We start from the raw sequence: 26,967 nt of genomic DNA, 5'->3' as shown, positions 1-26,967 counted from the left end.
CTTATTCTAATGCAAATGTCACAATCAGCCTTTGATCCACTCCTAATCGCTCAGTAAACACAGCCTTGTTTGATCATTCTGTGATAGCAAGATGGATTTAGAAAATCTGTTTTGAGACCAGTGATGCCCGCTATGTCATAAAAAAGCATTATTACTTACAACAGAGGAGTTTTAAGAGGTGTCCTACGGAGGTTTTACTGCCTTTATGCCTCTTGGATCTGGTAACTGAGGCATAATGACAGACAATAAAACAACACTAAAACTACACAGATTCAAAACCCCTGGCTTTAGAAAACCAGCTACTATTCAACTTTTGAAAATATACAATGGGATAAAATTGAGGAGAAAATATTACTGTGAAAATGACTGTTAATGTTAAGTAATGTACTGTTAATACTTAATTTTTCTTGAGCACCAAATCAACACATTACACTGATTTCTGAAGAATATTGTGACACTTATGATTGGCGTAATGGCTGATGAAAATTCAGCTTTGACATCACATGAATAAATTACATTTTAAAATGAAATAAATTAGAAAACAACTATTTTAAATTGTAATACAATTGAGCATAAGGGACTTTCTTTCAAAAATGTAAAAAAAAAAATAATAAAAAATACTGACCTCAAATATTTAGTATTACATACTATTTTTAACTTGTCATCCTGCTAAATAAAGAACCACTAAAATACACACCACTATAAATAACCAAATTAAAAATAAATAAATACATGTTAAATTAATTAAGATGGCAAAGTTCAAAGCTTGTCTAACCCTATCATTATTTACCAAATTGTAGCTTTGTCGAATGTGTACACAGTATTCTGTTAGCATACTGTATTGTACTGATGTAATTAAAACAGTCAATGCATGATGAAATCCAGCGCCTCTCAATAAATGCATGTTGCATTTTGCATGTTGTTCCACTTTTGCACACAAAACTCCAGACATTCTGGAATCATCAGATGCAGTTTTCTTTGGAAAAACAACTCTGACATTGACAGGATGATCAGCATTTTACATCTAAACCCATCTAATTAAATAGCACAAAGCTTCTGAGAGGAACATTAAACAATCCTATCTTGAATTCCAACTCAAATTATTGTAGCAAACTCTAGTCTGTTTGATTTTCTATCTATTTGACAAAAAGCACAGTACATTTCATGAACAAAGGTAGAGGCCTTTAAAAAACTAATCGAGAAGAAATTTTAGCGTTTAATTTTTTCCATTTCAGAGATAACCCAATCTCAGTGGCAGTAATTTTCAAAGCCAAATCGGTCTTTTAGGGGCTCATTAGACAGAAACATTACATTTAGAGCATCATTTGCGCTGGAGAGTTTTCTTGTGTGGATTTACACTACATATAAAGAAGTAAGCATCTATGCTCTTTATTTTTTCATCTGAATATTGATTTAAAGCCACATTCAGAGCCAATATCAGAAGACATCAAACAATTACGTGGACCATTTGTTTGATTATCATTATATGCTGTATTACCCTCATAAGCCTGAGTTACTTGGCAATGATTTGCAACTTGTGCAACATCCAGAGTATTAAACTCTTGTTAACGGAGGAAAACCGCATGTTTCCTATCATTTCATAGGTCATCTCACATCAGTGCCTTAATCTGAGGCTTTAAAAACGAAAACCCTAATATTCACATTGTTTTCACAGCCTTCACCTCAGACAGCCTACACAGCATAAAGAACCACCTTCAGAAAGCAATCTAGATTCTTTAGAGTCATGGGAGGGTAAAAATATCCAGAAACAATATTTTTAGCTCCGCCGTGCAACTCTCGGAGACTAAAGAGCTTTTTTTTTCCGCCGAGGAGCAAATTTGCATGACACAATTACACAAGGGCTTCTGAAATAGCAGAAAGAGTGGCACGTGGGAGCCCCACAGGAGTGCGCCAAGTACACAAAGTGAGAACACACAGACTCCATCCAACACTTCTGTTACTATAGCAACCAAGTGCAGGAATTCTCCAACCAGGAATCGGAATGCGGTGCCTCTCAGGTTTAATGTTAAGAAATCGTTTGGTTATTCAGTCTGAGATCACCACCTCTGGGTCAAAAGGTCCTCTGCAGTTGACAGTACATATAGTGCTAACAAACAAACAGGAGCTGCTGAGGTAACATTCTGATATGGTGGTCCGAAAGACAGGCGTGTTAATCTGCACACTCATCCACTCCTTAAAGCTGCTTTATCTTGCCAAGAGCAAAGTCATTTGCATACTGTAATGGTGTGCTTCAGTGTCAATAGTGGTAATGGGATTTGCAGAGACGTGGGCTACAAACTAAGCCGGGAAACAACCAAAGTGTCCGGAATATTAGAGCTGAGTGGGAGCCAGAACTCTGAGGATGTGCACATGAAAGTTAAAGGTTGATCTTATTTTGGAGAACAAAAATGAGCTTTCTGAGATGTTGCATGAAGATATCCGTAGCTTTTAAGTGAAGGCTCACCTTGAAAATGCATTATGTTGATGATGAACAATTTCAACCACTATGTCTTTGAAGCCTGTTACTTATTCAAACAACACAACAGGGCAAAAGTTTGGTATAATGAAGTTTTAGAAAAACGTCTCTTATGGGTAGAAGGCTTCATTTATTTGATTGAAAATGCAATAAAAAAGTGATATTGTGAAATATTATTGTATTTTAACAGATATGTTTTAAAATGAAATGTATTCCTGTGGTGGCAATGTTAAAACAGTTTTTGCTACTTAATATTTTATATCATATAAAATATTATATATTACAATACACACTACCAAAATAATAAAAAATAGTATTGTTATTATTATAATTCGTGCTGTCACTCAATAAATCGTGATTAATCACATCCAAAATAAAAGTTTCTGTTTACATAATATCTGTGTGTATACTGTGTATATTTATTATGTATATGTAAATACAAACACATGCATGTATATTTAAGATAAATATATGTTTATATATGAAATATATTTATATAATATAAAATATAAGAATATAATGTAAATAAATGCAATTTTTTTCAAAATATATACTGCATGTGTGTGTATTTATATATACATAATAAATATACATAGTACACATACATTTATTATGTAAAAAACTTTTATTTTTGATGTGATTAATCGCGATTAGTGTGTGTGTGTAACTAATATATATATATGTGTGTGTGTGTGTGTGTGTGTGTGTGTGTGTGTGTGTGTGTGTTTTATATTATATACAAATATATAATTATATATTAAATATATACTGAACATGTATGTGTGTTTATTTATATATACATATAAATATACACAGAGAGATTTTAAATTGTAATAATATTTAATACTTATTTAATAATATTGTAATAATATTTTTTGCTGCTGTATTTTTAACCAAATAAATTCAGTCTTGATGAGCATTTTTCCAAACTTTTAACCGGTAGCGCATATTGAGAAGAAGATGCAGACATAGCCTCTTAAATCTGCCCGTCCTATCGTAGCAAACCTTTCAGTGTCATATAAAAACACAAGGCATTAATCTGCATGTTTCCTGAGGGCAAATGGGTGTTAAACACCCTCTATCGGGAGCACACCGCAACCCAGCATGTGTTAACCTGCACTTTAGTACAGAGTGATGTGCTAGAGAGGGTTAATCTGGTGAGATCATAGGAAATTCAGTGTGGCACTCAACAGGCAGTCAGGCGGAAACTCAGCGTTAGCAGCCGTCACCGTGGAGCTGCCCGGTGGGACGGGGCCGAGGGTATCTCTTCATTAGAATGACATAATCAGTACAAGCACAACGTGAGATGAACTGCCAGACGTTTCATTGAGGAAAATTCTCCATGGGCCTTCCCAGGATTCCAAGCTCTCGCCCAGCTCCATGGGCATAGTATAAAATAGCTTCAAAGTGATTTCTATCTCTATTTTTAGCATCACCCATGGTGCTTCATCAAGGCATCAGAGGTTTTTCTGTAGTTTTATGAAAGTCCATTCCAATGGTCTGGGAAACAGGGACATACATATGTTAATTAAAGCCCTTTTCTGCAATATTTCATTAACTCTGAATGCTTTTATGCATTTGGATTACTATTTACATTAACTATTTAACTTCTAAAGATATAGCGAGTGTGGCAGGTGAGCTCCTTGACTTTCTTCGTCTGTGCTGACATTATAAACCTAAGGGAATCTATTAAAAAAAGGAATTCTGCTAACATCACACAGCACTTGAACCCTTTAACACACTGTAATACTAAAGTACAATTTAAAAGAGAACTGTTCTCAACTTTGTTTGGTTCCAAAGAAGAAAAAAAAGAAAGACTGAACACCTTCCTGTATATCACAATGGTACTTTTTTTTAAATAAATAAATACAGTATATTAATATGAAATACTGATTTATTGCATTGTCTTATTTGTAAATTAGCTTAATGCTACTGCAAAGAAAAATACTCCATTGAAATACTGAAGAAGCATATTGCGTAGTAACAAGACAAACTCTAAAGCAATATTACAATATCAGCCTATTTATTATTCATCTACAATCCAATTTACTTGTACTTTTCTATTTTAAAGATTCTGTTCTCTGTTCTATTCTCTATTCTTTATTTTAAAACCACAAAAAAATAAAAATAATAATAATAATAATAAAATCTGTCATTATTTACTTACCCTCAAGTTGTTCCAAACCTGTATGAATTTGTTTCAGCTGTTAAACACAACAGAAGATATTTTGAAGAATGTTGGTAACCAAACAGTTGACGGTAGCCATTGACTTACATAGTATTTTTTTATACTATAGAAGTCAATGGCTACTGTCAACTGTTTAGTTGCCAAAAGGTATACATTTCCCAAATGAGTGGTAATTATTGGCTCTATTTTAGCATTATTTTTGGTCTATACTATTATAGTATTTATTAATTTTATTCTCAGTTTTTTTATTAATTAAGTAATTTATTTATTTATAATTTCAGGGATATGTAAATTAACAAAAATTATTTTCATTTATTTTACACTGATACCAACATTCTAAGCACTCTGTTACATAAATCATTTTTTTGCATTTCCCCAACAAACATCACGTTCCAACAATTTTGTTGAAGGAGTATGAACTAGCTTTCATTCATCACAGATTATGCATATAAAACGCCAGTGGATATTGAAATGCACACTCCACTCAAAACTTGATTTGCTGTTGTCATGGACCTGAAGCAGAGGCAGCTATTAAGACGAAAACGAATCCTCCAATCAGGCAACAAGCCTCAATTTGGCATGAGTGCTTTCTGGCAGCACTGCTAAAAGAGCCTCTCCATAGCAATATCCTTTATCTGAGCAGCAGAGGAAGCCCCTCAGCTCGACAGAGAATCTTAAAGGAGAAATCGGACTAAGGAGTGCATTGCAAAACCTTCAAACAGGACCCGTCAAGATAACCATATCCCAGTAATGAACAACCCACAGCTGCGATCTTTTATTCAAACAGCCTCTGTGTCACTCACCAGAGCTGTTGATTAGATAGGCCTTATTGTAAATCCCAAAGGTGGATATCAGCCAGGGTTACATTTCGAACACAAGCGAAAACTGAGAAGTCCATAGTTTAGTCAAATAAAAACCTGAGATTAAAGTAACTTTGGCAGCCAAGCGCAGATAATTGATTTATAATGTATTAGCCTGTGTGATGATCAGCAGTCATAGGAGACGGCGGGTTGGTTCATATTACCACCTTGCGGTTTTGATCAGACACCAATAGGCGATTTTGACAGCTCTGCCCAGAGAGGCGCTTCCCTTAAATTGCGGTTGTCAATGTGCAAATAGACATTTCTTCTCAGCTGCTAAGCCAATCAGAAGTGCGTGCTCTGCATCCGTTCATTATCACTCACACGTATTCTGCTGCAAAAAAAATAAAAAATAAAAAATTGGCCTGCTTTTTGCTATTTCCACAGGCTCATAACTCTGTGAGGATGTAAGATAAGATTTTGAATATATTCATAAAAATATATTCTCAATCATTAATAACCTTTTTTTTCCCTGTCAACAATACCACCAAAGTTATAACTTTCACCTGTGCAATAAACAACCAATCACGCAGGGAAGAGACCTTGTACCAACAAACAAGCTTCCTGGAACCTGTACTGATTCAGTGGGACTGTCTAACCGTTCAGTATGATGTATGAGACTATAGCTAATATGTAAAGTGCTATTAATCTCTTTTTGTTCTGTCTGGAAAGGTCAGCATTTGCAAAGACAAGTCTGGAGACAGTAGATGTGTCGCATTTGTGAACAGAAGGTTGAATCAAAGACGGTGTTTTGCACTTAAACAGATATGCTCTCAACCATCTGTCTGTACATGAATAGATTACAGTTTTTGACTATTTATTGATATACATTGCATCCACAGCTATAAGATTTGTCCTTATTGGTTTTACTTTATTATACAGTTTTTACATTCAGGCAGTCTTGTTCATATATATTGCATAAGCAATTTATGCAGCCATATATGGTATAATTTATTCAGAAATGTCTATTGCAAATGTCTAACTAATCCATACGCTCACTGCATTGCAATACACTAATAGTGCGTAGTAAAATGTGAAGCATCCAGCTGGGATCTATTAAGACACAGCCATCATGACCAGCTGAATATTAAAGGTGAAGTATTTCTGTGCCAATATCGTCAACAAACAGAACTGTAAAAATGATTCCTAAATACTCCCTGGTCTGCCAAACAAACAGACTTGTTTTCTAGGGGTAGCACTAGCACTAGGTCCGATATGCAGCCATTTAATAAAAAGCAATTAAGCAGCCTCTAGGTCATGCAGTTTAAAAGGCTGAACGTTAATATGTTTTGTTACAATAATAGATCCAATCAGAGAACAAAAGAACAGATTATGAACAATACAATAAAGATGAAATATTAGCTCATATGATGAAAATAGCAACTTACCCTGTACCAAACGATCTCTCGCAATCTTCCATCTGTCTTGAAGTTGCACTTTAGAGTCACTGTATCTCCCACAACAACTGGTAGCAATGGCTCAATCGTTACGGTCAGATATCCTGCAGAGGCAAAGTAAGACATCACTGGAACATGTTCATTTTCACACATTTGAAAAAAGAGCCAAATGGCCAGATGGTGTTGGGGATATGGAGTGCAGGTTGAAAAGCTTAACATAAGCCAGACAACTTCATGATATAATAGGTCAAATTATACAGAATTATTGCAGAATAAATTAAAAGTAATTGACAAAAGCTAACAGCCAGCTCAAAACATTTTCGTTGCCAAGGAAATAAAGGTTATCACTTGAAAATAACCAAAGCATGATTGTTATGCTGAATCTTAAGTCTACAAATTGAAAATCACTCAAAATGTCAAATTCTATGATCATGTAATAAGGCCTTAAGCACATATGCACAAATAGACACTGAAAAAATGGTAACCTAAAAATGTTAACATAAAAAAATAAAAATAATAATAATTATTATGTAATATCACTGAATTAACTTAATTGCATACATTTACAACAACAAAACTAGTTTATAGGTAAAATCAGATTTCAGAACCATTTTTGCAGGTTACCATTTTTATTGCAGTACTAAAAAATGTCTCATACTGTATCATACTGTAACATTGCATCCACTTTTGAGACGTACCTTTATATTAGATAAAATTGCACAGATATGCATTTGTTGAAAAAAGTAAATGTTAAACTGAGTGTTGTGTTTACAAAATTATGTAAATTATATGTAATGTCCAATTCTACAGAACTGAAGTTAAGTTCTTTTTGTGCTAATTTTGTGTAATTAACCATTAAATGAGAATTCACATTATTTATTCTCTTCTAATATTTGAAGCCATGAAAACAAGATATGAAGCAACACAAAAAGGCCCAAAGCTCTTATTGGATCTTTAAGGGAATTTGCATTTTCTTAGTACCAAACAGGCAAAAGTATAAAAAAAGCTTTAAAATGTAATAAACAATAATAAAGTAATAATAATAATAATAATAAAATACAATGTGTCAAAGTTTTTCTTTTATTCTTGAACTCAGATCTTCTCAACAGCACACCGCGCACACACAGACGTGTGAAGGAGAGCTTTGTTTGCTCCATTAATTACACTTAAGCCATGGACACTTTGCCATCTGTTTAATTTTGTCTCCAAATGAGCCTGGCTATGGATGTCCCACCCCACAAATAAACTGACGCTTCAGCTAACTCTTTCTAACTACAGCTATAACACACAATTAGCCAGCAACTTCATATAAAGGCTTTTTGAGGACCTACACTTCATCATGGCATATGGCCAACTTTTTTATGCACATTATTAATTAGCAAAAATAGATGTGTTCTTGTTATTCTACACTAACAAAGGTATGCAAAGTTTTGTGCTGTTTCAAAAGAATTTGATGTGAAACAAATTCTTCGGCATCCATGCACCTACGCAGATAATTCCAGATCAACAAAATACTTCCCGTTTAGGGAGTTAATGAGCATAATTACAAAGTTGATCACTTTTCCAACACACTGAAAACACATTTATCAAAATGCTTAGGTACAGCCATGAATCACAAGTGGAAGAGCTCTTGCCTCTTAAGGATAAAGATAGGAACGTCCTGCTCTAGTGAGCACTCTCTCTATCTGCCTAGCAGGTGGCCTGGATCCTACTGACTGCACAGTCTATCCATCTAACCAGTCAATACTTCAGACAGCGAAAGGGGAAGGAGATCCAGAACATCAATGTGAGAAAACTTCATTTGATTATTGTATTTGTTAGCATTTATACCGAATCCCAGTATGTCACGGTGTCTGTTCTGTGTCTCCTTGGGTGGCCACTAGAGGTCTCACTTCCCCTTATCGTCACCCCACTTTAGAACTGCATTTCCCATAGTCTTGTCTGTTTCTTCACTGCTCATTGCACTCAGCTGTCCGTGGTTATCAATCATTGCACTCAGCCAATTCCCCGTTAGCATTGTCATTTCCCTGTGTATAAATACCTCGGTTGTTCTGTCATTGTCACAGAGTCCTTGTTGAATGTCACCCTGGTTTGTCGTGGTTCTCGGATGTTGGTTATGTTTCTTGTTTCTGGACTGCTTACCTGGATTGTGACCTTTGCCTGGCTGACCATGAGATTTGGATTATCCTAATAAAACATACTGCAATTGGATCTACCTGTTTGTGTGCGTGTCGTGACAGAAGGACTCCGTCATGCCTAGATCCAGCGGTGTGGGATTTCGAATCGGTTCCCCAGCCACCATGGAGGAACGGAGGGGGAGATTCCGGAACTTAACCACCCTTCGTCAAAGGGGGAGTGAGGTGGGTGGCCTGGCGCAATTGTTTTGGACCATGGCGGACTTTTTTAACAACTGTCTGGATGACCCTTTACCTCAATGGGAGATGAAGGGGCTGGAGATCCTAGACTTTTGGGGATTTACCCATTACCTGTGCCATCGTGCTCAATGGGATACTTCGACCACACCTGTGTCTCCAGAGAAGAGGGCCGCCAGCCCAGCGCCACAGCACAAGATGACCGCCAGCCCAGCGCCACAGCACAAGATGGCCGCCAGCCCGGCGCCACAGCACAAGATGGCCGCCAGTTCAGCACCACAGCACAAGATGGCCACCAGCCCAGCGCCACAGCACAAGATGGCCGCCAGCCCAGCACCACTGCACAGGAGGGTCGAATCTACACCTGTGTTGGTAGACAAGATGGTTGACTCAACGCCTGAGTCTTCCGTCAAGGAGCCACCGGCACGTCATCATAGAGGCCGCAGGAGGAGGAGACAGGCGTCAGCCGTTCCTCAAAGCCCGGAGGACGTTCCCGAGCAGGCCGCTGCCGTCCAGGAGGACGTTCCCGAGCAGGCCGCTGCCGTCCAGGAGGACGTTCCCGAGCAGGCCGCTGCCGTCCAGGAGGACGTTCCCGAGCAGGCCGCTGCCGTCCAGGAGGACGTTCCCGAGCAGGCCGTTGCCGTCCAGGAGGACGTTCCCGAGCAGGCCGCGGTCGTCCAGGTGGAGGTGTCCAAGGTTCCCGAGGCGGTGCCCGATGCCGAGGCCGTTCCCGAGGCGGTGCCCGATGCCGAGCCCGAGGCGGTTCCTGAGGCAATGCCCGAGGCCGAGAAGGTGGCCGAGACAGAAGCGGTTCCCGATGCTATGCACGAGGCCGAGGCGGTGCCCGAGGCGGTGCCCGATGCCGAGGCGGTGCCCGATGCCAGGGCGGTGCCCGAGGCGGTCCCCGATGCCGAGGCGGTGCCCGATACCGAGGCGGTGCCCGATGCCGAGGCGGTTCCCGATGTGGTGCCCGATGCCGAGGCGGTGCCCGATGCCGAGGCGGTCCCCGATGCTATGTCCGATGCCGAGGCGGTGCCCGATGCCGAGGCGGTGCCCGATGCGGTGGCCGAGGCGGTTCCCGATGCAATGTCCGATGCCGAGGCGGTGCCCGAGGCGGTGCCCGATGCCGAGGCGGTGCCCGAGGCCGAGGCGGTGCCCGAGGCCGAGGCGGTGCCCGAGGCCGAGGCGGTGCCCGATGCCGAGGCGGGGCCCGAGGCGGTCCCCGATGCTATGTCCGATGCCGAGGCGGTGCCCGATGCCGAGGCGGTGCCCGATGTGGTGGCCGAGGCGGTTCCCGATGCAATGTCCGATGCCGTTCCTGAGGCCATTCCCGAGGTGGTGCCCGATGCCGAGGTCGTTCCCGAGGCGGGGTCCTTGTCCAAGTCCATTCCTGAGGCCGTTCCTGAGACCGTTCCCGAGGCGGTGCCCGATGCCGAGGTCGTTCCCGAGGCGGTGTCCTTGTCCGATGCCGAGCCCGAGGCCGTTCCCGAGGCGGTGTCCTTGTCCAATGCCGTTCCTGAGGCCGTTCCTGAGACCGTTCCCGAGGCGGTGCCCGATGCCGAGGTCGTTCCCGAGGCGGTGTCCTTGTCCGATGCCGTTCCTGAGGCCATTCCCGAGGCGGTGTCCTTGTCCGATGCCATTCCTGAGGCCGTTCCTGAGACCGTTCCCGAGGCGGTGCCCGATGCCGAGGCCGTTCCCGAGGCGGGGTCCTTGTCCAATGCCGTTCCTGAGGCCATTCCTGAGGCCGTTCCTGAGACCGTTCCCGAGGCGGTGCCCGATGCCGAGGTCGTTCCCGAGGCGGTGTCCTTGTCCGATGCCGTTCCTGAGGCCATTCCCGAGGCGGTGCCCGATGCTGTTCCGGAGGCCGATGCGGGGCCCGAGATGGTTCCGGAGGCGATACCCATGTCCAAGGCCGTTCCCGAGGCGGTGCCCTTGTCTGAGGCCGTTCCCGATGCCGTTCCCAATGCCGTGACCTGGCCATCGCCACAGCCTGCTCCTTACTGGCTCCCCGATTGGCAGGTTCCGTTCGGGCCACTCAAATGGCGAATTCCTCCCTGGCCGTCTGCACAACGAGAATGGACTGATCCACCGTGGCCACCTGAACTGCCTGGCCCCTCGTGGTCCCCTGAACTTTCGGGTCCACCGTGGCCACCTGAACTGCCTGGTCCCTCGTGGTCCCCTGAACTTTCGGGTCCACCATGGCCCCCTGATCTGACCGAGCCACCTGGGCTACCAGGGGAGCCATCACTGCCGGTCCCAGTTCCCCTACACGGGCCTGGCCCGCCATCCCTCCCCCTGTTCTGCCTCCACCAGTCCACCTCCCTCCTGGTCTCTTTGTTTTGTGGTTATTTTGTTCTGAGGAGCATCTGGTAGCTGCTCCTTAGAGGGGGGGTAGTGTCACGGTGTCTGTTCTGTGTCTCCCTGGGTGGCCACTAGAGGTCTCACTTCCCCTTATCGTCACCCCACTTTAGAACTGCATTTCCCATAGTCTTGTCTGTTTCTTCACTGCTCATTGCACTCAGCTGTCCGTGGTTATCAATCATTGCACTCAGCCAATTCCCCGTTAGCATTGTCATTTCCCTGTGTATAAATACCCCGCTTGTTCTGTCATTGTCACAGAGTCCTTGTTGAATGTCACCCTGGTTTGTCGTGGTTCTCGGATGTTGGTTATGTTTCTTGTTTCTGGACTGCTTACCTGGATTGTGACCTTTGCCTGGCTGACCATGAGATTTGGATTATCCTAATAAAACATACTGCAATTGGATCTACCTGTTTGTGTGCGTGTCGTGACACAGTATGCATTCAATCCCCATTAAAGGAGGGAATGATAGCTGCAGATGTTTTATGTTCATCTGGAACATCACTTCACAAGGAGATATCCAATCTTGCATACCAGTGCATGCTGGGAAATTAAGTCCCTCATAGTAGGGGACGAATTAAAATAAAACTCCTTAGTGCTCCCTGCCAATCTCCTCATTTACCTTAAGAGATAAAACATTTAATTGAAGACTATATAGTAGATTTAGTAGATTTATTGAATTTTAATGTGAAATGAGAAACATGGGGTTTTGAAAGCTCTTTAGGGGAGTAATTATTACCTGGAGAGTGAAATACTATAATACCCAAATTTATATTCATTGCCATGTTCAATGCAAAATCTCACCGTTGACAAATCCTTGTGATTGTAGCCATGATGTGCTGTCTCACAGTCATTTTTTTTTTTTTACATGTACATCATATTTACATTCAACCTAATAGTGATGTCACATTAGATATTACTCTTCATTTCAACAATGCTATAATACAATTTCAGGACCACGGACAGCAACATGAGGATTTCCCACAGCGCTTTTAGAACAACATTTCCTTCTAAAACCCATTTATTGTTTTAAGTCTCTCAATGAATTATGCATTGTTCCCAAAACAACAACTGTTGTCAAGTGCTCAAACAAGAATGTGAGCATGAATCACTACGCCTCAGAATACTCTAGGAACATAAAACAAAATGATCTGCCCGACCAATTCTGTGCTTTTCAATAATCTGTCCATCTTGAGGTCTCAATTAGCTCTTGTCAGACAAAACAGCTCAATTGCTCACCGCATTGGCCAAGGCCTTATCACTATGTCAGACTGACAGAATTGACTTGGCAATTCCATACATTTATCTCAGTGGAAGACAGAGCAGCTCACTCTAAACCTCAAGGGAAATAAGGAAGCAAGGATAAGAACAAATTCCAGCAGATCTGCGACCTCACTTAGTTTTAAAATTCCCAAACTGTGATGGAGCCTGAACCCTCAAGAAATCACTTTCTCCCAAAACTTTGTCTTCTAGAAATTGAGTCGGTTTCTGTGTCCTAAAGCAAGATTGCTGAGCACACAATATATGCATTAAATGCACCATATGGACACAGGCAGATGGACTTTTCTGTTAAAGGTACAGCTCACCCAAAACTGAAAATGTGCTGGAAATGTATTCAACTTCAGGTCAACTTCAAGATGTAGATGAGTTTTTTTTTTCTTCATCAGATTCAGAGAAATTTATGCTTTACATCTCTTGCTCACAAATGGATCCCATGCAGTAAATTGGTGCCATCAGAATGAGCTGATAAAAACAATGATTTATTTTTTATTATTAATCCTCTTCGTCCCACGTGAGACATAAGGCCGCAAACACATAAGGCCGAAAAACAATGATATTCTACAGGTAATCCACACAACTACAGTCCATCAGTTAACATCATGTGAAGTGAAAAGCTCCCATTCACTGCAGAAGTTCCTTAGATTCACTGAATGCTAAATTTCTCCAAATCTGTTCAGATGAAGAAACAAACTCATCAACATCTTAGATGGGTATATTCTCAGCGAATTTTCATTTTTGGGTAAACTATTCCTTTAAATTATGAAAAGTGGTTCAGATAAGTTTTCTGTCAACAAGAATACATTCCTACAGTAAGGTGGTCTCCCAATGCAACATGTGGAGCATTCTCTCTGAGATCTAGCTGCACCTTGACGTGCTTGTTAAAAAAACGTAATTTAATCATCATGCTCGAGGGATCTTTACGCCGGAGAAGATTTGAATGGATAAGCCTTGAGAGCTACAGGTCATTAAAAGGAGCTGAAGCTCTCAAATAAAAATCCCTTCCACTTAGCACCCATACGTCCATAAAGAGATTTGAAAGTCTGGAGAAATTGGTCCATTGCAAAAAGTGTATGTGCATATGTGGTGTTTTTATTTAAATGTCAAATCATTTAGTAGGGTAAAATAATAAGATACTTGGATACTAAGAGCTAGAAAATCATCACTTAAACAAATTGGGACACTTAATTCTATAGATAGATAGATAGATAGATAGATAGATAGATAGACAGTGAGTGTATAGATAGATAGATAGATAGATAGATAGATAGATAGATAGATAGATAGATAGATAGATAGATAGATAGATAGATAGATAGATCAAAAGTGCAACTACAAAATTCAAATAGAAACTTTTTGTAACAATGTCTTTACACAAGTCTTTAATCACAAAACATTTGAACAGTAGTGTACATTTACACAAACACACACACTTGGAACTTTAAACTTGTCTAAAAACACTGAATAGTGCTTGTCTCTACTTCCCTAGATGAACTAAATTAACTCCTGCCAGCGTTTTAATAGCATCCTTATGGGGTCAATGCTTAAACAATATAGACTAAAGAATAAATTACAAGTTGTAAATTGGAACCAACCCTGTACAAAGAACGCTGATGTAACATACTTATTTTGTCTGATCTTTTTTTTCTGCATTGTTAATCGTTAAATTCAGATGAGACACAGTTTCCCACCTGAGCCGCCTCCTTTGCGAGCGGTTGTATATGCCTTAGTGTTTGCATGCTAATTTTGGGGTGAAAAATGGCTACGAGCAGGATGGTGTGATATTGCGTGACTTACTGATACGGAAAGAGCCATGAGCAGAGATTTTAAAATAGCTCATTACATGGTCTTGTGCACTTGGGTCTGAGCAGTACATATTTCAAAGACTTTCCCCCTTAACCAGTGTCCAACCGGGAAAGGTCTAGTTTTCATAAACCTTCACAAGAAATGACAGCCAACAAACAAAATATTTTAATGACAGACTGCCATAGCAGGAATAGGAGTGTTTGGAAGGGCTCACTGATTTTCTCCAATAACTGTACCCATGGGCAAGCAGTCAGGGTCGGCTAAGCCACAAAGTCTCTGGCTAGGGCTAGTTTAAGGAAAGACCACGGCCGGATTAGCCAATTATATGAAGCAATGATGAGGGGGTCATTCCAGAAGTTCACTTCGCTATCGACCTAGATGTTAACCACACAGGCAGTTAAATTTTTACTTCACTGCTACGTTACATTACGCGCGTTAGCCTACGATTCAACTGTAATTGTATCAACCTCATAACACCTTCTAGCAGAAACACCATCCGTCATCTTTGTGCCAGAGACTAAGAGTCACAAATCCCCCCCCAATATGGTTTGTCTTCACATTTTAATAAAAATACTAATGAGGTTGATAGGAAAGACCGCTAACACAAGGGCGTTCAAGAAAACTCAGGGTAGCATATTGTTTACAGCCAAATGAAGGACACAGTCAGCATTTAGCCCAAGGCCGCATTGGAATTCTGTAAGGTAAAGCTAAATGATTTAAAACCAAACTATTCTTGGCACATACCTCCATCTAAATCCCTCTCAGGCCGTCTCCATATCACCAAGGAGGGCATATATTCACACCTGCTCTGGACTGCTGGGAAATCAACTCAATCCAGCGAACCTCTGACAGATGACACATCCTGTATCCCGTCACACCTGGGTCTCCCCAATGCTCAATCCTTCTGATGTCAACCAACTGTAAGCATCATGCCCTAACCAGCATAAACTCACATCACATAACTGTCTGCTGCCAGTCTGAGCACTCGCTCCCATGGGCGGCAGGATTCAGCTTGTCAATGTGAAGTTGAGGGACGGATACAACAACCAGAATGTAAATAGACCAAAGCAGGTCAAATGGAATCAGCCCGGCTAGATTAACACAAACTTTATCATCATGACTCCTTTTAAATATCAGCAATTGCAAACACAGGTTTATACACACATACAGAAATAGATAGATAGATAGATAGATAGATAGATAGATAGATAGATAGATAGATAGATAGATAGATAGATAGATAGATAGATAGATAGATAGATAGATAGATAGATAGATATAACTAAAATATGAACTAAAACCCACAAAACTCATATTTGATTTCCTGTATCTTTCATTCCAGGAACACTAAACGTCCAAGCTCATAAAAGGATGAGCAAGAACAGGAATGACATTCTGCCGCTGCTGGCAACTTGTTAGCACCTGATGCTAATTACGCCTGTCACCACTACCATAAATTCAGCATTACATCTCTCCTTTTCAAAGGTCCAGTTCTCCCTGCTGCATGAGCAAGGTGTCCTTGGGGTCTAAGTATAAGACGATGACGATGTCCACGTGACCTTCACTTCCCTTGGTACAATAAGGACACCACGCCTCCTCTTTTTATAACACTTCTGCCACAACATTTTCTCCTTTTTCATTTGCACATTTTAAAGAGCCAGTCACCATCCAGCTAACAGTGTCCACCTCCTCAAAATACTTTTAAAACTTCTTTTGACTGATCAACTGCAGAATCTTTTAGACAATTCTGATGCCAGTCCCATGGTCTCACATAGTCAGATTTTGATTGGCAATGAGTCACTTCACAGATTATACTGCCCAAGAACCGCCCACTTAGACAGGAAGAGACCATCTGAACAACATTTAAAGCGTCCAGCCACATTTTATTTTGTGTTCATGTGGCATTCATTATTGGACTTATGAAAACCAGTGCATCGTGACTCCCCTATAGCACAGTATCAAAACGCTGTCTCAATTCTCTCAATTAATTCATATACAGAAATACAATGAAAATGCAATTCATACATACACTAATATATTAACATTTCTGTATTAATATTTATTTTTATTTTTTTGAGGAGCATAGTCAAAAATGTCATAGTGATACAAATGCCTTCATTGCATAATACAGAAAAATACTCATGAAAAAATTGCATTCTTGAAAAGAAAACATTAAGTAATATTTACTATTAAGTAATAATAATATTATTAAATATTTTAATAATAAGATTATCAAAACTGCTTCATTGCTTAAAATATTTGAGATATTTTTTCAAGCCAACAAATGGAAACATGCAGAGAGAAAAAAAAAAAAAAAAAAAAAAAAAAAAATAACCCATTGGAAATCATAGAAAGGACCCCTGCGGACTATAATGATTATGTGTCAAGGTCAATAATTATCAATAAATATATAAATAAAAACATATAGATAAATATATCAATAAATTAAAGATCAATAAATATATATGTAAATATGTATGTAAATATATCAATATTTTCTCCAATGTGCACACTTTTGGACTAAAAGCCCTAATTGTCAATGTTCAGAGAAGCTATGTGAACACAAATAAAACGGAACAGACATTAATAAATATGTTAAAAATCCACTGATTGAGTTTGTATGCTGATTTTGCATTCCTTTCATGAATCAAGAAATTACTGTCACTGCGACCAAGTTCTACAATAAACAGTATGATGGGTTTACCGTGCAGTAAATGTTGAACAACAACAATCTGGGACTGTCAGCAATCTTTGCATGTTAACATGTTAAATTATCAAATTATTTGACCTTTTTATGACAGGTCGAGGTTAGTACAGTTATAGTCTCGCATAGCCTGACCTTCAGACTGACAGCAGAAAGTTTGGGAGCACTGGACGCTTTAAATGGCGTTAGTTAGTTAGTTAGTTAGTTAGTTAGTTAGTTAGTTAGTTAGTTAGTTAGTCAGTTTAAATAAACTAACTACTGTACCACCCAAGAGTCCATATGACTGACAGGTTTTGTTTTGTTTTGTTTTGTTTTGTTTTGTTTTGTTTTGTGCCCCATCATGTTTAGGTGTGTGAAAATGTATCCACAATAACAGACTGGTGTGTAAAACTCTTGGGCGTATTTAAAAGAGTCTTTGCAGCAAATTTTACGTATTTCACATACTTTTGAAAATCCACCGTTTAGTTGATCCCAATAAGCACTCTTTGCTACAGCTGTAAACACTACAGCTTATTTCTTCATGAGGGGGTTTGGCACCATGGCATCTTTGTTTGCAGGCAGAACGTAAAAGAACACGACGCACACGTCTCTCAGAAATCCTGCAGAATTCAACCAGTCAGATGACGACTTTGAAACTCCTGAAGTGTTTCCAATTTTGTGTACCATATGGCCAACGGCTAGTATAGGTAGTAAAATGTCTTGTCAAAATCTTTATAATAGTTCAGAAATTAAAACTTTGTTAAATAAGAAGAAAAAAATAATATAAGAAAATAGCATTACTATTAAGGTAATCCGATTGGAGTGCTTTCAGTTTTATGTGGTCCGTAGGCGTCCAGTCTGGGGCTACAGGAAGCCGTCATAAATGATTAGAATAACTGAAGCTTTGAAGGCTGAAAATATCTAATACCGCTGGACTACTACGCCCGCTCATGTGTTGAGCTGAGCTTTAACTGAGCTTAAATCCACTGAACAGGGTTACAGTACATTCCGTTACTCTGGCTTGTTGCAGCATTGTATTGATCTTCCCTGTGGCATAAGCCTTTGCCCAGAGGAAGTCAGACAGACCTGTTTATAGCCTGCATACTCTCCATCTGCTCCTCACCTTCAACCACCACATGTATGGGAGCCTCTGCCAAGCCGGATTTAACTGCTAAATGTCAGTGAGACATCTCCACTGTGCTCCTAACATTTATTAATGCAGTTCCTGTGCTGCCTGGTATGTCACTGTTAAAACGGTGCCTTAAATGTCTGGAGAGATGGAGCACAGAGCTGACATGAAGCTACTGCAGTGTCTCATAAAAAACACATCACCAAGTACTAAGTAACAAATGAATAAAAAAAAACAACACAAAAAACAGCACTGCTCATGGATCGCCTCAGGAAAGCAGTTGGGATCTGAAGCGACGGCTAAGTATAGCATGGACTACTAGAAAAATGCTGAGTGTATAAGTGCTAAAATCACCTGAAATTAACCGGAACTGAGTTGACAATCACTGAAAAAAAAAAAAAAAAAAACTTTTAGGCCGGCAAACACGTCGCAGAAATTGGCTCATATTAACTGGTTGTATAAGCAAGCATGGCCTCTGCCGCATCTTAATCCATCAGTCTCACCATTAAAATAACATCTAATGAGAGTTTGCAAAGCGGCCTTTCTGCCATTAATAACAGTAATGTGCCAAAGGCACAACAAGAAATCTTAACACAACTGCGAGATGGACCGGGCTGGACTGTGCACCGTGAAATTCTTTGGTGTCATTAATGGTAATGGCTTTCCCAGGCATCAATGGCAAAGCAAATGTCACCAGGAAGAGAGGAATGGCCGACTTTGTTGTCTACAAGCGTTCCTCTCTGCTATATCATAAGTGGGATAAACAGTCTGCTGATTTGTGGTGTCTCAGACATTTTTAAGCACTTTCATGGTACCTCGCAGGAGAAAATAGGGTGGAACAAAGCAGCCCTGTTGTTCCTCTCAGGAAAAAAGGGAATAGATGAAATGTGTGTGTTTATGCTGAGAAAGCATCTCTGGAACAAAGCCTTGAGACACATTAAGCAGCAAGGCCACATGGCCCTTAAAGCTCAGACATGTTGTTCTAGAGAAGATTTAGAGATGCTCCTTGTTCCTCCGTGTATTTTAGAAACAGGCGCTCTGGCAAGCATGCATTTTAAATCTAATTCAGGAAAAACTGTTGTGTGGAGCCAAGAAACTGTTGTGAGAGAAAGATAAGGAAGAGAGACCAAAGTCATCAGTAAGTACAGAGATAAAGATTTGGATTTTTACTTAAATGTTACCAATATCTGAAAAACATGAAAATGATGATTTTTAGTTTATATGTATTGATTTCAAACACATAAATATAAAAATTTAAATGACATCAATGGACAAAAGTTTGTAATCATTGCAATGTTTTAATGTTTCTGAAAAAACTCTCTTGTGCTCACCAAGGCTGTACCTATTTGATCAAAAATACAGTGAAAACAGTAATATTGTAAAATATTAAATAACTGTTTTCTATTTTAAAATATTTTAATTTATTGCTGTGATGGCAAAGCTAAATTTTCAGCAGTATTACTCCAGTCTTCAGTTTTACATGATCCTTCAGAAATCACAATAATATGCTGATTTACTGCTCAATAAACACTTCTTATTATTATCAGTGCTGAAAACAGTTGTGCAGCTTAATATTTTGTGGAAACTCTGATACACTACCAACACAGATAGTACAACACAGTTTTTACTATACTTTTTTCAGATGTGCATAAGATACTTTTTTATTCAAAAACAGAAAAAAAAAATCATAATGATTTCAAACTTGTGAACAGTAGTGCATAAATGACATACTAATATATAATAAATTGTAACTTAATATAAATGTATTAAAATACATAATTTAATAACAAACAAATAAATAAAAATTACATTTCATGTCACAAAAAAAATCCTGAAAAGTAAAGTTTATACAATGAGAACAACAGTTCAACAATCACGAAATCATGCTTTTAAAGCTTTTTTAAAAGCAAATAAAATGATCTGCATGTTCACTGGTTAAATCTATCCAAACGTAGATTGAGCTCTTCAGCTTCCACACCTAATTCAAGAATAGGAGATAATTTGTCTCACTAGGCAATTAAAAACCCTTCATAAGAGCAGCAGCTGATACTGTAAATATATTTCTTGATTGCCTCTTGTTCTGTTGCCATTTTGGCAACTGGAGGGAAGCACTAAAGAAGAACACTAACTTCACAAACACAAACCTTTCAGCAGTTTGAAGAAACAACAGGCAAACGAGTTCTTATACATAGTGTTACATCAATTTGCAGAGACAATTGTTTATTTTTTTCACCTATTATTAGGTACTGTAACTTCAACTATTTAAGAGACCAGCAATTATGCACAATGCTTTCTAACTTAATGAAGTAATTATAGTGGCCTAATAAATAAAAGCACTTTAATCAAATTGGTAATGAAGATAACCACTGCCGATGTGATTTTTGGCACTCATATAAATATAAATATTAAAATTCAAGATTAGAAACCAATGTGGACCTGGAAAATTTTAATTTGTTTTAGGTTGCTACTAAAACCAATTAATCATATCAGTGATTGACATTAATTAGTTCCTAGAAGGCTAACTTTGTGTTTGTTAAAGCAGTTCAACTCTTCCATCCTTGTCACGCTGATTGCATGTAGTGCTGAAATGTCTGTTTTGGGGTTTTGTTTCATGTTCTTGTTTTCATGTCTTTTATTTTGTAGTTTGATTGATTTGCTGTTTGTGTCAAGCTTCCCTTGCCCTCTTGTATTCCTGCTATTGGTTCCTCTGTTCAATATGTCATGTTCTGATTGGTTGTCTTAGTCATGTGTCTTGTTTCCCATTGGTTTGTTCATGTCATGTGACCCTCATTGTCTGTTTAAGTAGCCATGTCTTTGCCATTGTCTCTTGTCGTGTATTAATGTTGTAACCTGCTGTCGGTGAATCTAGTCTGTTTTCGTCAAGTCTGTTCATGCCTCGTCAAGTCTGTTCAAGTCAAGTCTCTGTTTGGATGTTTGGATTGCACCTTGTAAATAAACTGGACTTGGGTTCATCTATGCTCGCCTTCAGTGGACTCTTTACAAGTGCGTTAATATAGGTTCCTTGTAATAACATGTTCTTTTTGTAAAAGCACAAGTTAAACTAAAACAAATCAGCTTTATTTTTTGAAATGCATCCCATTTTAGATGCCCACACAATCTACATTTATTACTGCACTTCAGATTTCTGAAGCAGTATTGTTTAACAGCCAGTTAGAAACCTAGAACAAAAATGGGCAATCAATGCAATCATGCCAAGCATCATTCAGCCATAGAGAATAGCTGTTTATTTGCCTTAATTAACAAAGTTTGATATATAAAAAAGTGGTCTTTATATAAATATTGTGATGCTGACTCCTTTAAATATGATATTGTGTCCAAGACAATTCCACTTATTAAAGTTAAGCTCTTTTATAGCATAATGTTGATTATAATTGAGTTTAAGTATAAAATGGTTACAGGAACACACTTATTTTGAAGTACAAAGGGCCAAGTAAACATGAAAATGCATAGTTTTTAAATGTAAAGTAAGAAAACTTAAACATTATATCTGTTGGCTAAAACAAAACAAAAAGTCAATTGATGTCTAAAAGACCTTAAAAAAGCTATACATGTAAGTCCATTATGCATTTTAAAAAGCCCTCAATTAATAATAAAATACAACAATATATAAAAAATGGAAAATGCAATATAACGATAAATAATACAGGGAAACGTACACTTACATATTCATTAATAATAATAATAAATATAGCTGCAAGCAGCAATTAAAGGGCCAAGCACTCTAAAAGCAAAATGAAGAGCTAAGCATGGCATGGAGCATCAGACCGACTGCAACAATAGGTAAATTAAAGCAAGTTTAGGATGATTTGAAGCATATTGGCTGAAAAAAACAATAAACACAACTTCTAAGTAAAAAAACTAAACCTTGCGATTTTTGAATTTTGGTGTTCATTCGACTCGATGAGCCAAGGATTTAGAGGAAAAAAATATTTTCTTTCTGTGCCTTACGGTTCAAAAGTTATTAGTGTAAACATGAGTGAAAATTTGGACAAGTGGTGGCACTAGAGAGTTTGAGATAGAAAGTCCAAATTTGCTATGGTTAATGTTGAGACTGTCCTCTTATCAGTGTGCCAAATTTCACAACTTTCCCGCAAGCAGTTCTATGGGCTGCCATAGACTCAAGAGTGGAAGAAACGGAAACAGAAACGGAAACAGAAGAAGAAGAAGAAGAAGAAGAAGAAGAACGCCAACGGATATAATAGGTGCCTATGCACCTTCGGTGCTTGGCCCCTAATAATAATAATCTCACCTCAAGAAAAAAAAAAGAATACGTCAAAATTATTTTGTGTAATAATCAACATTATGCTGCAAAAGCTGTCAATAGAGTTTGTTTTTAGCCTGAAACATTGCTTTAATATAATCTCAGGCAGAGCCGCAAACCAGTCGTTAATATTACCTTAATGACTGATGAAGCCAGAAGCGTGTGCCCCATGTGTTGAATAGGCTGTAATATTCAAGTTTTTAGGATGAAGAGAGTGGGAACTGTGAGCATTACAAGCAGATTTGTGAATGATGAATGTGGATGGCAGCTGATTTATGCTGCTTAAAAAGATGATCTGCCTCCTGGAGTTGGGACAGGGTTTGTCATGAAGTTGCTATGAGATGATGCATGTTCAATCAGAATGATTTACTGTTTAATGACACGCTCGAGCCCAGAGAGTGTTAGGCTTAGAGATGCATGACACATCTCTAATCTACCTCCTCCCTATGCACGACAAAATAGAAAGCAATCAGGAGCCCATATCAGCTGCTTCTAGACTCAAGGGTTTTAATTGCTGTGGGCTGTCGACATTATCTCTCTCCTAGTCTGGTGATTGGAGTGTCGGGGCAGTGGGGATTGTGGGAAGAGCCAGGCCAAATTTGACCAGTTGCCCTGGTACCGAAGAACCTGCTGCAGCTGGTCTGGATGAGGTTTATATGGATACGACTGATTTCTAGGTCTCATATACTGCCATGATGAAGAGGATAACCTTTATACTCTTTAGAAATACTCTTAAATGTTTAGAGTATGATAGTGATAGAAAGATCTTTAAAATAAATTAATTAATTTTAAAATTCTATACTATACAGTTCCAAAGTTTTTCTCAAAAAAAAAAAAACTTCAGCAATATGTTTTAAACTGACAGTAAAGTGACAGTAAATGCATTTAAAGGGTTACAAAGGATTTCCATTTCAAATAAAAAAATTTTTTTGAGCTTTTGATTCATCAAAGAATCCTGAAATAATGTATCATAGTGTCCACAAAAATATTAAGCAGCATAAGTCTACACAAAATGTTAAGCAACACAACTGTTTTCAACACTGATAATAATTGGAAATATTTTTTGAGCAGCAAATCAGCATATTAGAATGATTTCTGAAGAGTCATGTGACTGAAGGCTGGAGTGATGATGCTGAAATTCAACTTTGCCATCACTGAAATGCATTTAAATTGCATTACATTTACATTTAATAATTTAGCAGTTGCTCTTATTCAAAGCGAGAAAACAAGTAGAGAGAACAGAAAAAAGTATAGCGAAACGAGATATAAAGAAAAGTAGATAGAATAGAAATAGAGAGTGCTAGTGTTAGAGCGTCAAGTGTAGATTTGTCTTTAGCCATTTCTCGAAGAAGCTCGATTGAGTTTGGAAGGTCATTTCACCAGCAGGGAACAGTTAAGGTAAAAGTTTGCAAAAGCAATTTTGTGCCTCTTTGGGATGGCCATTCACTTGCACAAAACAAGCTTCTGGAGGCCACATATTTCTAAAGTAGTGAATTTAGGTAAAGGTTTGCAGAGCCAGAGGTAAATATTGTCACCTTGAATTTTATGTGAGCGGCTATTGGTGGCCAGTGCAAATTGATGAACAGAGGTGTGACATGCACTCTTTTCAGCTTATTAAAGACTACTCTTTAACATTTTCAATATATATTATAACAGAAAACAGTTGTTATTACTATAATTTTGTATGATTTATTTTACAGTATATTTTATTTGCAGCCTATGTACTGTATGTTCTGATGCCTTAAAGAATCCAGAAACCAAAAAGCTGGTCTTTAGAGTCTAATTCCCAATAATCCTATTGTCCCATGATGTTTTGCATAAATTGCCAGTGCAACTTCTGCCAACAAAGTAAACAAAAAGCAATTATAAAAAAGTGTTAAGCAAGCAATAAGTATTCATGCAACTTGGCCAAACACAGTACCTAGTGTAAAATAAGCTGACATTGTTCTCCCTCACCTCTCAAACATTGAAAAACAGAAAGAAGCATGAAAAATCGGTCATGAATTACCAACAGCCGCATTTTTTTAACCAATTTTTCACATACACAACCCCAAAAAACTAAAGAGTAAACCATATTATGGAAGGTCAGCCATGTTAGATGGGAGTTAAGCTGTATTTGCTGTTGTGCAAATGCAAATGTATTTATAATTTGTAATTTATAATACAAGAGAGAACAGGACAATTAGACACTTTTGTAACAACAGGCTCCAATAGTGGGCAACCGTTGTTTTGGCCAATAGATAAAAAAAAAAATAATAATAATTGGCATAAAATTCACAACACAATAAACACATGCAACAACCTGCACTATAAAAATGTGACAACTTGCCTGACCTTTTTGAAAGATTTCCTTGTACTAAGTACAACTTGGCAGTGTGAAAAATAGCCATACTCTCTCTATATAATACAATCATTAAATGTTGTTACTGTAAATGTCTGCACATTCTTAGACAAACTACAAATTGCAATGTGAAAAATGACCATAATTTTGACAAGTAGTAAGAATATAGAATGTTTTCCAGACATTCTCATTTATTCATTTAGCAGACACTTTACAAGGTGACTTAGAAATGATGAAAAATTTAAACACAAACGATAAATCATATGAAATCATCAATATTAGCAGAGCAATGACACAGACAAAGTGCAAACAGAAGAGAAAATAAGTGTAGTATAATATGATAATAGAGAATGGCTTTCACACAAATGTGAAAACCAGCTCTAATGTTAAATATTTAAAAGTTAAACAATCTTGGACTTCTAGATTTCACGTGTTCTGACATTTGTGGTCTTTTTATTTTCTCTTGTCCTCTCAGTCTTCCTTATTTAACCAATAAATCAATCAGACATTCTGTTTTTGGCACAGGTCACAGACGGGCTGCATTTGGAGTCTGTATTCCCAGTCAGATAAACAACTTATTGCAAACATCCAGTAAGACAGAGACAACAGTTTGACTTCTGCGTTCCAGATTCAGTCTTTTTTTATTCCTCGCAAAATGCAAGTTGGACGTAAATATGCTGAGCTCTGCCAAGGTCCTAAAAGGGGGGAGTCAGCATGTTTGTACACAGTTAATTTATAGTTATAGTGCTCAACTGACATGCAAACAGTGATGCCCTCGCATTTATTATGGCACATGAACTGTTCACAAACCGTTCGGCACAAGGCCAGTTTCTCATTTGATTTGTTCAGAATCCAGCCTACAATATCATTAAATGATGGCGGAAATTATTTGAATTCGAAAGCCTGTAGGCACAACAATCACTGGCAAGAGAAGTTAACGAGATAACATTTAACCTAACTTGAATCTGGCCTTGAGCTCTCATCAGTGGTCATGAGTCATACAGCTTAGTTAAAATCAGGACTTCAGAGAAATAAACAGCTGTATTAGGCTATATTTGCAAAGGATTTATCTTCTGTTTGGATTTATGCATGACCTACAAATTTCAGTTCAGGCAACACACATACTGCCACATAAATATATGCTTTAAAGACATCTGTCTGTCTGTCTGTCTGTCCACACAGACAGACAGATAGATAGAAGTGTACTTGATTTCCAGATATTTTTACAACATATAAAATTGAAGCCAACCCCAGATCTGCTAATTCTTATAATAACTGCACTGCCATTATATAAAAAACCTCCAAGCTCAGGTCAAAAGCTCCAGAAATTGTCCCTTATGGCAGGTAGGCAATTGGGAAATGCATTTATGACATTTCTGCATTCCATCAAAAACAGACAAAGACATTTTTAGAGAACCCATCTGTGAGAGGAGATGACATTAGCATGTGCATCATGCATGCAGCCTACACAGTGAAAACCACTTTATAGGTTATGCAATTATGATCACATAATCGATGGAAATGAAGCAAAATCCACTCTCGTTTCCCTGTGGATTGTGATGATACAGGCTCCTCAACATCAACTTTGATGGATCATCTGTATTCATTAACACACATTCATGAAAACTAAGCCTTGTTTTCAGATGCCAGTGCACAGCAATATAAAAGAAACACACATATTCACGCACATACTGTATACAAACATACACAAATCCGTTATTTTATTTTGATTTTTAATTGTAGATATGTAATGTACTTTGAACAAAAGCTCAGAAACTAGATGTGCCTATTCCTTA

At 38.6% G+C, this 26,967-nt stretch overlaps 1 protein-coding gene across 2 annotated transcripts in view; it reads right to left on the bottom strand.

Moving 5' to 3' along the window:
- The window catches only part of LOC109069555 (immunoglobulin superfamily member 21-like), a 191,324-nt gene that overhangs the window by 99,471 nt on the left and 64,886 nt on the right, over positions 1 to 26,967 (bottom strand). For both annotated transcript variants that reach the window (XM_042734023.1, XM_042734024.1), the window contains exon 2: positions 6,913 to 7,025. In XM_042734023.1, coding sequence (XP_042589957.1) covers positions 6,913 to 7,025 — 113 coding nt within the window. The remainder of the gene's footprint in view (positions 1 to 6,912; positions 7,026 to 26,967) is intronic.

The sequence above is a fragment of the Cyprinus carpio genome, chromosome B11 (assembly GCF_018340385.1).
Source record: "Cyprinus carpio isolate SPL01 chromosome B11, ASM1834038v1, whole genome shotgun sequence".
In the NCBI taxonomy this organism is placed as follows: Eukaryota; Metazoa; Chordata; class Actinopteri; order Cypriniformes; family Cyprinidae; genus Cyprinus; species Cyprinus carpio.
The sequence above is the reverse complement of the archived record's forward strand: the minus strand, read 5'-3'. Positions and strand labels throughout refer to the sequence as shown.